General features: G+C 41.6%; 1 protein-coding gene across 1 annotated transcript in view; it reads left to right on the plus strand.

The window, feature by feature from the left end:
* The first annotated feature begins 9,406 nt into the window (after window positions 1-9,406).
* The window catches only part of PDIA5 (protein disulfide isomerase family A member 5), a 110,011-nt gene continuing 104,067 nt past the window's right edge, over window positions 9,407-15,350 (plus strand). The window contains exon 1 of the mRNA XM_026852508.1: window positions 9,407-9,493. Within this exon, the coding sequence (XP_026708309.1) occupies window positions 9,407-9,493 (87 nt within the window). The remainder of the gene's footprint in view (window positions 9,494-15,350) is intronic.

The raw sequence follows: 15,350 nt of genomic DNA on the forward strand, positions 1-15,350 counted from the left end.
CACAAGACCCCACTCCTGCCCAGCTTGAGGCCCTCAGTTCCTGCCCCAGAGATGCTGCAGCAGTGCCCACTCCCCACAGCTCCCCACAGCTCTATCTGTGGGTCCCACCAGGCTGGGTCCCTGTCCCCAGGAAGGTAGCCGATGCCTGGGGCTGGAGCTGCCCTGCTGCCCCACTGCTACCCTGCTACCTGGCAAGGAGCTGTGTCCTGCCACCACCTCGTGTCCCTGCTGCCCCCAGACCCCAGGGAGCCACCAGCTCTTATGTCTTCCTGCCACCTGTTCTTTGTGAAGCAGCATCATGAACTTTGCTTCTTCTTCCCATACCCAAACCTTTTTTTATGAAACCCACACAGAAATGTCCTATCAATAATGGCCCCCTCCGTCAGCTGGCAGGCCTCCCAGCGCTGACTGTCGCCCTAAGTGAGACATTTCCAATAGCCACTCTGCCAAGCAGGGACAATCCCCTCAGGACCTCCAGTCTCCAGGGGCTGTGTTTAGTGCTGTCTGATTTGGATCCTCCAACAGCACCCCAACATCTTTCTGTCCCTTCACAACTGCCTCTGTGTTAGGTGAACAGTGACTTGATGCCTGCCCAGAGAGCTCCTGTCACACTCAGGAGGGACAGTCTCAAGTTTCCCCCCAAAACCCAGGAAACCCTTATACAGGTCCTGTAAATCAGTTATCAGTGTAAATGTGGAGCTCTGAACACCATGATCTCCCCATGATCCCAAAGAGAACTGAGGCCCGCGGCTCCAGGCCTTACCTCCTCCCAGGTGACAGCCACTGAAGAGCTCCTAACATGGCGGCAGGGCCCAGCTCTGCCATCCCCGGTGATGATCGCCCCTCCCTTCACCACCACACAGTGCTGTGAGGGCATCACGCCAATTCCTGAGGGAAAGGGGATGCCAGGAAGGCTGAGGGACTCTCACACAGCTCACAGTTTTCAGCAGAAAAGACATTATCACACGTGCAGCCAGCCAGGCTGGGTCCCGCCTCAGGGCAGACAGCCCGGCCTCCCTGTCAGGCAGTTCCTGAGCAGGGCCGGGCAGCTCTGCCACCTCAGGCATACCTTCATGTGGGGCATCTCCAGCAAATTTTGCGCATCCCTTTTGCCAGTCAGCACAGATAACTGTATCACTACATTCTTACCCTCAAAATTTAGCCACGTTTTGGCTGAACAGGACAGAACTCTCTGTCACCCAGGTAAACACGAGTGGGGCTGGGCTCTGCATGGGCCATCCTTCAAGCAGAAGAGGTACATGGTCTTTTGGTCTCAAATGGTGTCAGAGCATGCCTTCACCAAAGGTTTTCATGATGCAGAAAAGTAAAAATAGATTTATTTTACTCAGGGAACAGACCCACAGAGACGTGATTTTCACAAGAAGTGAACCCAGCTCTTCTCAGTTGTGCATTAAAGTGGTAGCTACAAACTCATCCTGTCTCTTTGGTGGCAGCTATCTAACCAAATGTGTTTTCTCTAATCTAATCCAGTACATTGTGCTCTGTGCCGAGGTTGTCAGCTCACTGTAACTGCTCCAGAGTCAGGTTTTGTTCTGTTTTTAACTAAGAGTGAAACAAATTCATCTGTGAGCTATGGATTAATAGCCTGCATGGATTTGAGCCAATGTACTTTAATACATTCATGAAATTTCACTTTATCCTTGGTGTCTTATCTTCAAGAATATTTTAAATTTACAATTCTTTTATCTTTGTTATGTTTCACTTGCTTGTAAATACACATAATACATCCTGATTTTGTTTGCATGTTGATTGTCTTTCTTGGGAAAATAGATAAATAATTAATTGGTGAATAATAGACAGACTGGTGTTGGAATTATGCCAGATCTAACCTTGGGTCTTCTCTATTTTTTTTATCATCTTTGAGGAAAGAGAAATGAAACAAAGGGACAAGAACACTTAAAGCATGTGATAAGTTCTTCTCTGTAACAAAGAGTGTTCAGGAAAACTTCCTTTCCAAAAGCACCTTTGGTTTGTTTGATACAGTATTGTTGTCAGATGCATTGGAGTCATTTTGAAAGGAGAATGACAAAACAGTGTTGTTTGTATGATAATTAAATGTAGCTATCTACAACTGCCAGTCAGGATAAAGTTTGAAAATCTCTGCAGCAGAAGCACAAATTCCTGCTACCTAAACTGAAGGAGGAACTCTACCTAGAAATGAGTAACAGGCTATTACAGTCTCTGCAGCCAGCCATAAAAGGGAAACATCCACTACACTGCAATTATGCCATGCATCATAACCTCTACAGTTATCTGCAGAGTAAATGTAGATTGATCATTATTAACTTCCAATTTTTCTGAAGAATCAGCCTAAGTACCTCACATAATAGAAAATAAACTCATTAGAAGATGATGACATCTGAAAATTGGAAGTCTAGGTTTCCTTCTTTTTTCTTAACTAGGTCTCTCTTCTGTTATTTCTTCTATTGTCTCACTGAGGATTCTTGGTTAGAGCTGCTTGGAAAACGGGCAGTTAAGGATATTTTTTTAGATAGAATAGTCTGAAATGGCAGTGAAAAAGAAAAATATTTTGATTCCTAAACATAGTTGTGCTGCCCCCTGGGAACTGTAGTCCAGGTGTTGCAAAATGGTATTCTTGCTTGTAGGCTGGGTTCCCTGTCTAGATCAACATGTCCTCCTCTTTCACTTTATTTGTAGAGGAATATGGTGCATCACAGCAGTCACATGACCACAACACACCAAGGGGGATAATATAGCCTAAAAAGAAGAGTATAAGACAGTCAAAGTATATGAAAGACTTCAGTAATGTTACAAAACTGTAATAGCTAGTGTTATGATCACAGCATCAGCTGCAATTTTCTTCAGAAAACCAGTACCATTGACCAGAAATATTTTTAATTACAATAGTTCTGTCAGAAGCTCAGCTCTCCACCAAAACCAGACTAGAACTGTACTTTTTTTGTCAGATTACTGTTGATAAATTGAGCAGACACCGCTTCTGCCTGCTTCTTTTTCAGCCCCCTGTGGATCAGGTTAAATAAATGACAGGGGCTGCTCCCTCTAATTCTCATACATGAATTTCAGTGCTGAGATGCATTTATGATCATGATCATGCATTCTAGCAGAGATTGCTTCCTCAAAAGCTTAATGGAAAAGACCCACTTAGAGAGAAAGGAAACATTTTTTTCTCAGAAAAAGTCTAGAGGAGAAAACAATCTTTAGATTCTGGCATAGTAGGTTAAGTATAATTTATCAAGCATACAGGGAAAGGCATGCCTGACTGCTTTCCTGACATACAAATCCATGCTTAAACAGGCACTCTGAAGGGAGTGGGGTTTTGAGGGAGGCTGTTTCTTCTGGAGAATTGTGTTGCCTGCCCAGGAAACTGGCATAATACTGAAAATGAAGCAATGATAATGAATCAAATCTGCTGGAAATGGCAATGTGATAGGAGAAAGAAAGGTAATCCAGTGATTAGAATGCTAGCCTGTCATTTTACAGACCTCAATATCCTAATATGCCAAAGACTTCCTGCATCAGTCTCTTAAACTTAGATCTTCTAAGGCATCTAACATCTATTCTTTCTGGTTTTATTAATAACAGAAACACTTTCAAATAGTTCTGGGTCCAAAATTAGAATGTATAACAGTATTTTTATGTTTAGTTTAGTGCAATGCTTCTAGATTGCAAGCATCCTGCATCACTGTTATGTTAAATTTGACAGGACAAGTGAATAAAAATGTGTTCACGACCAATCCTAAAAAGTTAAATAGGGTTCAGGATTTTGAATGCAAGGATCTCAGCCTGTCTAATATCATAGCAACAAGGCCTGTGATCTTGGCAACTAAGCAAAAAATAGAAAGAATAATATAATATATAAAATATAATATAATAATAATACAGAATAAATAGATAGGAAAGAAAAAAGATCCAGAAGAAAGAGCAACAGGAACTTTGTGCTTGTTCAGATTTTAGCCAAAGCTGGTAAGAGTAATGAGCCATCTAGGTCTTCCTCTACCTGGTCGGCTCTGACTTTGATGCTCCAATAGCACACTGGTGTATTTCAGCACACAGAAGGTGATGCAGGAAGCAGCCATTAAAAAACGCCTGACTCCCTTTAGCATATTTCTTTTCACGACCATCTTGATTCCTCTTCAGTCTTTTTTAATGGCCCTTCTGAAGAGTTGAATAGCTGATCCCTCTATTATTTTTACAGTAAACAGATGTGAGGTTAATCTAGCACATTCTTTTCTAGTTTTGTTTCTTTCTTCCTTACCACAAGTGATTTTAGCAGTACAATTAGGCTTTTTTGTTTGGATTAATCCAGGCCCTTTTGCTGCTTTTTATAAACAAATCATCATTACCTTGGGCAACTTAGCATATTGGCCATAAGGAATAGCATCTTTTTCATCTATGTTTGTATAGTAGCTAACATAATAGAGCCATGCTCCATGATGGTGTCTCTGCAGAGCTATCACAATGTAAATAATTAATAATAACAGTTGTTTAATACTTGAATGGGACTCTGTTGTTTGTAAACAAAGAACATTTATTTTCTCTGCGTTGCTTATTATACAAAACACAGAATTATTCCAAAGGAAGCAAGCTGTTCAACTCATACACTTGGTGAAGTGTATGAGGAAACTCAGAGTGCAGCAACATATCTAAAATGAAAGGTCAAATGGATTTTTAAACTATTTTAAATATATTACTAGCAATGTGGGCAAATGTCTGATATTCATGTTAAGAATTAATCTGACAAAATGCAATTATATATCAAACAGGCCTTGTGGTAATATTGTCCCCATGATAAGAGAAAAACAATAAACAGCTTTAAAAAGAAGGAAATTTTAAAGGACATTTTACTACAGTATGTAAATACAATTGCAATATCAAAACCATATCAAAGTAATCTGTGCTTTTTCCATGCAACATGCTTTCACCAAGGAACATAAGTCAACACTGCAGAAAAATTAACTTATTTTTCTGAGTCTCATTATGTAACCTTGCTTGCATGTATTGTAGTATTTAAGTATTAACACATCATATAACCAACAGATTTTGATTAAAGTTGTGGTTTTCTAATTCCAGCAGATTTGAGAGTCATGATTTTCCCTTGTATAAGTCATATCGTCCCTCTTGTGGTACAGATGGCTGAGTGTTTTGATTTATGTAACTCAAATATATCCATATATTTCTTCTTATTAAGAAATTCTATCTATATGCCAATTAGAGAAAAGGTCCTTGCCCTTCAACTCTTCCTGTAAGTAGACAATATTTGAACAAGTCCATTTACACAACCAATTGGATATCAACATGACAGGGAAAAACACAAACGCAAGAGATCTGTGGTAAAGAAGAATCCATAGATCACACATAGTTGAACATTTCCATTTCTGTCTTTGCTGACCACCTCAAGACTGAATAAAGAAGAAATGGAAAATACATATTACTATAGCCATGTTGCAATATACTAGCATGAGTGGCTTCTAATCAGAGCAGAACACCATGGTGCTAGATGCTATCTAATGAAAAAGGGATCCTCTTCCAAAGAGATGACAACAGAATAAAAGAGTTTATGGCTTAGAGCTCTTGTCTTGGGAAGCTTACCAGAAGGACATAAGTATTCAGTATTTCTTCACTTAAACAAATTCACTGAATACAGGATTGCTCGTGTTCCCCTCAGAATAGGCTTTAAGCATAAGCAACTCAGGAAAATATCTGGGGTCCTTTTACTTCTGGAGGCCCTGCACACCTGGTCTATCAAATCCTCACCTACACAGAGGAGCTGTAGCCCAGCAGCAGGAACTCCTGTTACTTATGGCACTAATGTATATGTAGCCTTCTTCCAGATAAACTCTGTGCAAAGTGAGATAAAAGCTTACACATGGGAACTCACAGTGGAGCAGACCTCATGCCTGTGGGAGGCTTTGGCTCCTTGGCCTGTTAAGGAGTACTTTGACAGTGCTGGGAAATGTGTCCAGCTGAAGATTTAGAGCAGGGCCTGGGAATTTGGCAACAAGAGGTTAAAAATGGGGAATCTGGTTATGTTTTTTTTCACTATAGACTCCATTTTTAAATGATGCTCAGGACCTTGCATTTTCTGTCTTCCCGTCTCCAACACGTGCCCTGTCATTGTTTCCCATGCTAGCTGCCCAGACGTACTGCTTTCATAAACTCAGAGAGCTATGGCACACTTCAAACCTGCAGCATTTTTCACTGTCAGCCTGTATTTCTTAGGTCACATTTGCTGCATTGGCTTGCACTTTTACTGCTACCATTTGCTGCTTGTCATTGACAAGTGCCTTCAGCAGGTGCTCAGTTTTTCTGCTGTATAACTGACAGAAGGGGGGAAAATAAGTGGTCATTTCGGCTATGTTCTTTCTGTGGCACACACGGGGAAATGAGCTTGAGGTGACCCTGTCAGCCTCAGCTAAGACTCATTCAACTGCTCTTTACTAGTTCAGCTGGACAATGCCTTATTAGTGTCTCAGTGCTGTCCCCCTCTTATATTTCACAGACTTCGCTGTCTGCACAGATCTAGTTTCAGTAGCTGTTTTATTACCATGCTATCCCTCCTCTTATTTTTTTTTATATATATTGCTTTTTTCTGGGTTGCTGCCAAGACACGCTTGTTAAAAATAAACCAAACCCAGACCCCGTCTTATGTCACCCTAATAACCTCAACTCCGTGGCTTTGTCTCTAGGGTCTACAGCTCATGACATCAAGTCACTCTGTAAAATGAAACTGGGTTTGATGGCTCATGGATTTTGCTCCAAAACCCCTGAAATTAACTAACTTCCCACTGACTGCAATTGTCTTCCAATAAGATCTTATAGTTCCTGTGAAAAGAAAAATGCATTAAGTCTTGTAGCAGATTTCACCAGTAGTCTTCAAAGCACTTCACTAGCAAGGAAAAGTATATTATCTCCATTTTATAGGCCTTTAACACATTTTTGCATAGGCTTGACAGAATGTTTTTGAACACATTCTTGTCTTGTCACTGCTTGTTTCCTCCAAAACCGTCTTCTTAGATAAACAGGCATCTGTTAATATTTGACCATATTTTCTTTCCACAATCCCCTTGCTCTTTCAGTGCACAGGATAGATGGTGCTCAGTACATGAGTAGCTCTTCCTATTTTCATTTAACCTCCCTGATCTATATATGTCCCTTGCCTCCTTATTGTATGCTACTCAGACTTTCCTTTGATGTGAGTTACATTCTTTATCACAGGGGTTTTTGTATGTCATTTATCATTAAAGAGCCTGAGTGCTTCATGCCTGTTGGTGAGTATGTCTTTTCAATACGCAGTAGGACAAAAGAAGATGCCCTTCCACTTCTTAGATAGGGAGTTTAAGGTTGAGTTTCCTATTCTGTGTGCAAAGTCTAAGATCTAAGATCTCCCATTTCAGAATAGCCAGCTGTATAGTGTTAAGTACTCATTGGACTGCACTGCTCCTATGGAATTCAGTTTCTCTTGTGAGTGATCAGATACCAAGATGGATACTCAGAGATACGAATATTTAGAGATAATGTAGGAAAATTTTCATTTAAGCAGTTTGCCCAGTGTTATAGAGGTCACGTCTTTTTCCTTCCAGTTACCTCCTGCTTTTAATTATCTATCTTCCAACTATTGCAACAAACAGGTTAGGCAATCTGTAGGGGGAAAAAAAAAAGTAGTTAAAAACTATCTTACAAACCATGTTCAAGGTGGCTAGTACAGTTTTTCAAACATTCTTAATCTAGCATCTCCTAACTTTTGAGTGACTTTGTTCCCTCTGAACAGTTTGTGTACGTGTGATTTCCTAGTTTTTTTTTAAAAAAGGACTCCAGACAGAGAAGATTTCCATTTTGCAGGTTATATTATAACTTTGACATCAGTAAAATTCAGCATTCCCATCCTGGTAGTTGAGACACCAGAGTTAACTCACAGAAATAGCAAATTGCCATCTGTAGATCAGAGCGTGTTGAGGCACATACTTACTGAGAGCAGAAATCTGGGAATCTAATGGCTCTGGGGGAGAGTGTGCCTACATGTTCTGTCCCCCTAGCTCCTGTCTTGTTTCCTTAAACTTCATCCATCAGTTTTGAGAATTCAGTTGAGTTTTCCTCATTCAACTCACCTTGCAGTCCTAGACTCTGTCTCCAATGTCCTCATGCAATCGCAAACTCCTCATACACCCGAGTTTTACCTACCATCCCTAGCTCAGACTGTCTTAGATCTGCCCTTCACAATGGCTCCTGGTTATGTTTCCTTGCTCAGCCTGCTCTCCCACAGATTCACAGTAGTTCTAATCTGATCCTGGGGGTACTTCTTGGCCTACATACTCTCAAAGGGCCAAAATTGAAGTCATCAAAGCAAAGATGCTACTGTCTGAAATCCAAACTGTTACCTGCATGTGCAGAGATCCTGGCTTTTGCTGCGTCTGGCTGGAGTCTCAGGCTGACTCTTCTGCTCAGCATTTTCCCAAAGGCACAGGGAGGCATGGGGAGGAGAGATGTCATCTGGAGCTACCGATCACTCTTCTGGATCCCAGGGAACTGTGTTGTCTGGGTGTCCCAGGGCAATACTGCAATTCCAGAAACTTAAGATGGATCCCAGGAGGAGAGAAATAATCTTCAGCTTCAGCAAACATCTGTCTGATCAGGTGTTTTGAGAAGGCAGTCATGAGGATACCCTTGATAATGAAGATATAGACAGGAATTCACCTGGCTGTCAGAGTTCTCTCCCAGTGTTCTTATAATGCTGCAAGGATTTCATTATTGTGTTATGGTACCTAGAGCCATGCAGAGGTATTGCTAAATATCTTAAAAAATTGAATGTGTTCTTAAAGGAAGATCTGGGAGAACAACTGAATGTTACTATGGTGGTCCATTCTCACCACAGACTTTACTAGAGGGCTTCACAGTGGAACCTGTTTGCATATCTCAGTATCACAAGCAGCAGCTGAGTAACCACCTGTCACCAGGTTATGCATATTTCAAGAGGGAAAAATGAGAAAAATAATACTTTATAGAGTTATTAACAGTTGACAGAGCCTTGTGACAGAGCTTTAAAACAGAATTGAGGTCTCCTAACTCCCATTCTTGGCCCACAAAACAATCTTTTGCTTTTAAGACCCACCTTAAATGATCTATTCATTGCTGTGGTGGAAACAAGGGGTAAGACCACATATTTCTCTGACACTGAGCTCCTTCCAGTCCTATCGACTTCTGCAGGAGCTCAACTCCATGCTCAAGGTGAGACACTGATGCACCCCAGGCTCCTCCTTGTATAGGAAACCTAGACACGTACAGCAGTTGGGAGCTGTGGTGTTCTTTCTCTAAAGAAGTGCTGGCCTGGCTGACCAGAGGAGCTGGGACACAGGGCATGCCTAAAGCACATCAAAAGGTAAATGCAGTTGCAGCCTCCATCGTGGCAATGTTGAGGCTGCGCTATGTGGACAACCAGCTTAAAAACCAGGAGCAAATCGGCTTCCTGCACAATCCATTTCGTGAAACGTTCACTGTTGGCTTCTTCTCACTCTTCTATATTTATGTTTTAGCGGTGCCCACTACTGTTCTTGTCTGCATCTCTTCTCTTGGCACTCTACCTTTTACCCTTTCTGACTTATTCTTTCTACCTTCAGTATTTTTTCTTTCTCTTAGAGAGAAAGGAAACAATTTTTTCTTTCTGCCTCCTTTGTTTCCCTGTTGTTTTTCAGCTGTTTTTCCTCCTTCCTTTACTGACTTTTCTCCTGACAGCTGGGGATTGAGCCAAAGCCTGCTGAAGTCAATCCATTACCTTCAAAGATTTTAGGATCAAGGTCTTATTCCCGCTTGCTTCCCTGCTTCTTCTACAATCTCTTTTCCCATGCAGCATTCTCTGTAGTGTTTCCTTACTAAAAGATAGGTTACTGCAATATGCAGGGAAGGGAGGTTCAGAGAAAAAAAATCTGCAGGACCTAGTAAATTCCTTATTGAATTGCTCAATTGCTACTCTGACTGCACAACTGCAGAAAGCCAAGGGATTTGATCATAAGGTTGGGGCGTTTTTATGCTAGCTTCATCAAAGCACACCTCTTTTCATATGGTTGTGAGTAGTGGTCCTTGCAAAGACAAGGTCTTTCAGGAAGAAAATCCCTCTCATTAAACTTTGCTGTATTGCACGTAGTAATTAGTGACTGCATAGTCATACACTTAATTGTGTCTGCTGATCTTGAGTTCAAACAGGCAGTACTTAATCACACAAACTTATTCCAGGAAAACTGAAAAATTGAGAAAAAACCCGTATCAACTGGGTATTTAATAATATTATATAAAATCATATAAATCCACACAAAGCATCAGTTTAATATATGCCATGATTATGTGTGCACGTGTTTGTGTGTGTATACATGTGTAAAAAAAGTAGATATAAAATTAGCTATGTACATATATAGAGAGAAAAGTGCTGAATATGTATATATTGGATGTATTGAATATATTCCCATGGGATAGATGTATGAAAAATATTTTACTAGAACATTGTCTGCAGCAAATATATGCTGATGATTGAATGCTGATACATTTCTTGATAAAAAATGGAGACAGATGCTCCGCCACTGTGGATGGATACAGCTCTGTTGAAGACTGAGGCCAGTAGTGCAAACACTGTTTTAAACTGAACAGTATTTTGATCATCTATTTACGGTCCTATCTTTATGTTCAGTTCTTTGTATGGGTATTTTGTGTACCCAGACCAGAGGCATAATAACTCTACTCACAGGAGAAGTCCCAGCTACTTCTCTGTTGCCAGCTGTTAGTGTGAGGCAACCCCTGAACAGGATGGCAGAATCAGTCTTGATATGTGAACTTGCATATTGAAGATGAACACTTTGCCAGCAGAATAGACCTGTATTGTTCTAAAATAACCAGCTGGGCTCCTGTTACTAGGGTAGGTAGGCACCTTCACAATCCAAGGGGTATTAGCTGAACTCCAACTAATGTGCCTATTTCTGACTCACAGATGGAAATGTCAGTCCCTGCTAGATCATATGACATGTAAATCCGCATGCAGGAAACCTGTGGTTGAGCTGTGCATTGAATTCAGATTAGATCTCAGGCCCCTTCACAAGCTCATTGTTTGACACTTTCCCGATGATGCAATAAAGGTAAAACAGCCTGCAAATAATTTATAAAGCTTCTGCAAATCACTGAAAAACTGTCTTGATCACGGTACTTCGGAAACATGCAGTAGCGCTGCAGTCGGTGCACAACAACTAGACTCCAATGGTTGTTTTAATCTTGTTTTAAACTATTCTCTCAGCAGGTAACTGAGAGACATAAATTACCTACTACCTGCCAGCAAGGTGCCTGTACTGTAGAAGGTTTTTATGTTACTCAGGAACACATTATATCCAGCTTTGGAGATTCAGTGAAAGAAACGACAGTGTTCTTAACAGTAGGGCCACTTAAATGTAAAGGGCCATGCAGACCTCAGACTTAAAGAAAGCAATAAAAACTGTAATGGAAAATTTCTAGGAAGAAATATTTAGAAAATATCTGCACTCAACTTTTAACTGACTCCTGCAGTACCTACTGGTTTTTTCTCTTGTATATAAAGAGCATCTGTCTACCTGTGGTCCAAAAGTACTTTTATTCTAGAATGAAGGAAATAACAACAATAAAGTACAAAAGTAAAATTCCCATGAAAGCACACAGCATGTGTGTAATTCTTCTTTGTGCTGTGCAAAGTCTGTACAAAAAGTCCACAGTCCTTCTGGACCTCAGAAACGTAAAGGGGTATGATGCAGAAAACGGAGGCACTGAGTTATATGGCTTCATACAGTATTCTTGCAGAGCGTTGAGATGAAAGCATTCAGACTAAATTCCATCCCAGCTTGTCTCCATGCCATTCCCATCGACTGTAGTGAGTGAACCAGGTGAAAAGCATGGATATGTCACAGCTGAAAACCAGAGAGCAGTCCCTTGAGACTCATGATGTACTTCCAACATTAACAAAATAGTGTTAAAAAGAGTTAATGCAGAAGTATGAAACAGGAATGTCTGACCTAAGAAACAATCCTTTAAGAAACAGCGGCACCTTCATATCCCTTATTGTGATCTGCTAATGATCTTCCATGGAACTTGTTAGCTGATGTGTATGGATATGCTGCATCTGCAGCCCTGCTATCTGGTGCTGAGGAGGCAGCAGGAGTGGAAAGCTGCCTTCAGGCTCTCCCCTCTGACAGACGGAGAAAAGCAACTTACAGCTGTGCCTCCTCTCTGAGACCACTCCCATGTAAAGTCCTACAGGGGCTGGTCGTGTCTCTTTTCCTTTTCATCATGTGCTGAAAAGCTGTAGGAAAGGTCATGAGGAGCCGAGGGCTATGATACCATCAATCTGTTGATGGCAACCAGCTCATATGTCTCTTTTCAGCTTATGCAATCAGTGCCATGACACAGATGTCACAAAACTTATAGGAGATAAGCTTGCAGATCAAAATCAGTTGGCTGAAGCTGAGCTAAAGAAGGAAGAGATGTTGCTGGAAGGAAGGAGGAGAACTTGATGTAGTTTAGGCAGGGAGTGAATCCTACTTTCACAGGGCAAATATTAGGTAGCTTGGGGTCCCAGGGCAGACCATGTTGCCCCTGGATTCAGCATGGCTTGCAAAGTGCTTGGTTTTTTTTGTTTTTTTTTTTTTTTGTCTGTTCTGCTGTCATTTCTTGTGATAAAGGTGACTCATTTTACCTTTTGTGAGAGATCACCACAGACTTGTTCAGGTTAAAAAGAGAACAAAGAATAAAGCTTGTCAAATAAAGCAGCAACATATAGGAAATGTGGAAGGTGTAATTCCTTACAGACATACTGTCGGGCCGGGCCAGTTTTCTATTTTATTCTTGGTAAAAGAGGCGTTTGAATATAGATAGACAAGTAAGGATTAGCAGACCCAGTGCAGACTTTGGAAATGAACATGATCTGAAACTGTCTGGGTTTATAGCCTTGGGCAAATCATATAATCTCTCTGCTACTGTTTTCTGATCTATAATCCAAGGGCAGTAATACTTGCTTCTCAGGGGTGAATTAATGAATGCTTTCACTGTGTTTTTGCGGTGCCATACACAAATATTACAATTACAGAAGCAAGCAGAATATGATATTATTGCTAAACAGATACAGGGTAAAACTTGGGATGCTGGATAGCAGTGCACTCAGATACAAGTGTAATGAGTTCATTAGTAATGCACGACTGGAATGATTAAGTAGTTGCCACTGTGTAAAGCCTTGTCTAGAGCTAATACTTGATATATTACTTTGACCCTAGACAGATGCTCAATGATCTTGTCTCTTAAGTTTCGGCAATGCCTGTCATGTCAATAGAAATTATCGAGCTGAACTGAAAGAAAGAAGATGTAGTTGCCATGTAGATACCCTTTTTATATTCTTCTGTATATAAGAATTGGAGCTTCCCAAACTGGATGTTTTATATAACCTTTCAGAAGCGCAATTTGAAATAGCTTGTCTTCTTCTTTTTTAATTTCTTCCTTCCTGAGAATGTTTCCTCTTGCCATCATGATAAAAATGTACTCCTGTGACAAAACAACCATGTCCCAGCATTTCATCCTTTCCTACCACAATGGCAGCACATCCTGTATGGTGATGACAGCATGGAAATTCCACCACAATGAGGTTACTTTTGCATTGCCTGATGCTGGCAACTGTGATATGAAGCCTCAAAAGATATAACAGTTTTCTACACAAAAGAGTAACAGGAGGATTCAAACAGTCTTTGAGGACCTGGATATCCAACTGAGATTAGAGGTCTGCATGAGTCAGGGTAGTTGTGTGCAGAAGCCTTTCAGCTCTAGGCTGGGGATCTGAAGGCGAACAGCATCGGAAAGAGGTTACCTATTCCTGGAGGTTTTGATAGCTTATTTGAAACAAGTTTCAATTGGTGATCCGGAGCCTTTTGCTAACAGGCTGATCATTACAGACCAGGGAACTGGAACCAGGGGTGGTGGTGACTAGTACAGCACACCCCTCCATCCACCCTGGTGCAGTAAGGATGTGGCAGTGCATATAGCATATGCTTTAGGGGTACAGATGTTTGACACAAAGGATGTTTTGGTTTGGGTCCTTCTACTGTAGGTTAAAAGAATCTTACCTTTCCTCTTCCCTTCCCCTCTCCAGCCATGTGTCCTTCCTCATCCCAAACACCTTCTGATGGCTCCTGGACAGTGCCTCATGTACATTCACTGGCATTTTAAGAGTGAGATGAGGATTGCTCACCTCATTTTAAGGCAGGCTAACTGAGGCCTTCTGTGAATGGGAAGCGAGACATAGCACTGTGAAATGATTTGCTGAAGGTTATCCAGCTGTGACTGAGAAAAGCATGCACTGGTTCTGCCACAAAAGATGTCACAAAAGTGTAAATGTTAATAGTAATAACTTTCTCTATGTGTGTTTCTGCTTTGCAAAATTACATGTCCACCAGGGGACTTGTTAATGTCAACGGCATTCAGTTTTCATGATCACCGCTTGAAGTGATCAGTCAGCTGTATGGATCTACAAATTGCTCCCTTGCAGCCTGCCTCTTAGTGTAATGCTCAGGCGACAGTCAGCTGTAAGGATCAGACTCAAAAAGATGCCTTTGATTTTCCTTTGATGTTTCTGAGCCAGGGAGGAATTTCACACGGCCGCTGGGCGGTAGGTGAAGATCCCTTCTGCTTGTGGGAAGCCAATTATAATGCGGCTGACCCGCTTTGACCTTAAGATTACTGGCAGGACATCTGGGATGTCCTTGCGAGGCAGGGCTGGCTCACTGGATGTGCCTAACTAGGGGCACAGTCCCATTTGTTGGTCTGGATGCAGCGATCATTCCAATAGCGCGATAATAATGGGGGTTGCACAAATTGATCCTGGTCAGACTCAGAATATTTATTTGCTTGCACTTTGGCATCACTGCCGACATGCGAGGACAAAGCAGCGTTCTCCTTTAGCATTTAAGGGTAACAAGTGGGAAAACTTACGAGGGGAACAGGTCCTAGTTTGTAAGCCTCACTTCCAGTTAACGCTCTCTCCCCTTTCATTTTTTGTTGCCTTATTCACCTCTTACTCCAGATCTAAGACCAGCAAAAGTTTTTTAAGACCCTGTCAGAAAGGCATCAAGGGGGTTATTTGCCAGAAGCTCTTCAGCGCAAGGCACGCACCGGGAGAGGGGTGGAGGCACAAAAACTAATCCTGGAGCGGCGGCCCTTGGGACATGAGAGAAGAAGAGCCGCAACTTTTTTTCTTTTTAAACTCTGCTGAAACAAAGGGGACGCAGCCTGCCTTCCAGCCGCGCGGGACGGCAGCACTTGGCGGGGTTTGCCGCCCTGCGCGGGATGGCTGCGGGCGCCGCCCT

This window comes from Athene cunicularia (assembly GCF_003259725.1).
Source record: "Athene cunicularia isolate RWA chromosome 7 unlocalized genomic scaffold, athCun1 chr7_part1, whole genome shotgun sequence".
Classification (NCBI taxonomy): domain Eukaryota; kingdom Metazoa; phylum Chordata; class Aves; order Strigiformes; family Strigidae; genus Athene; species Athene cunicularia.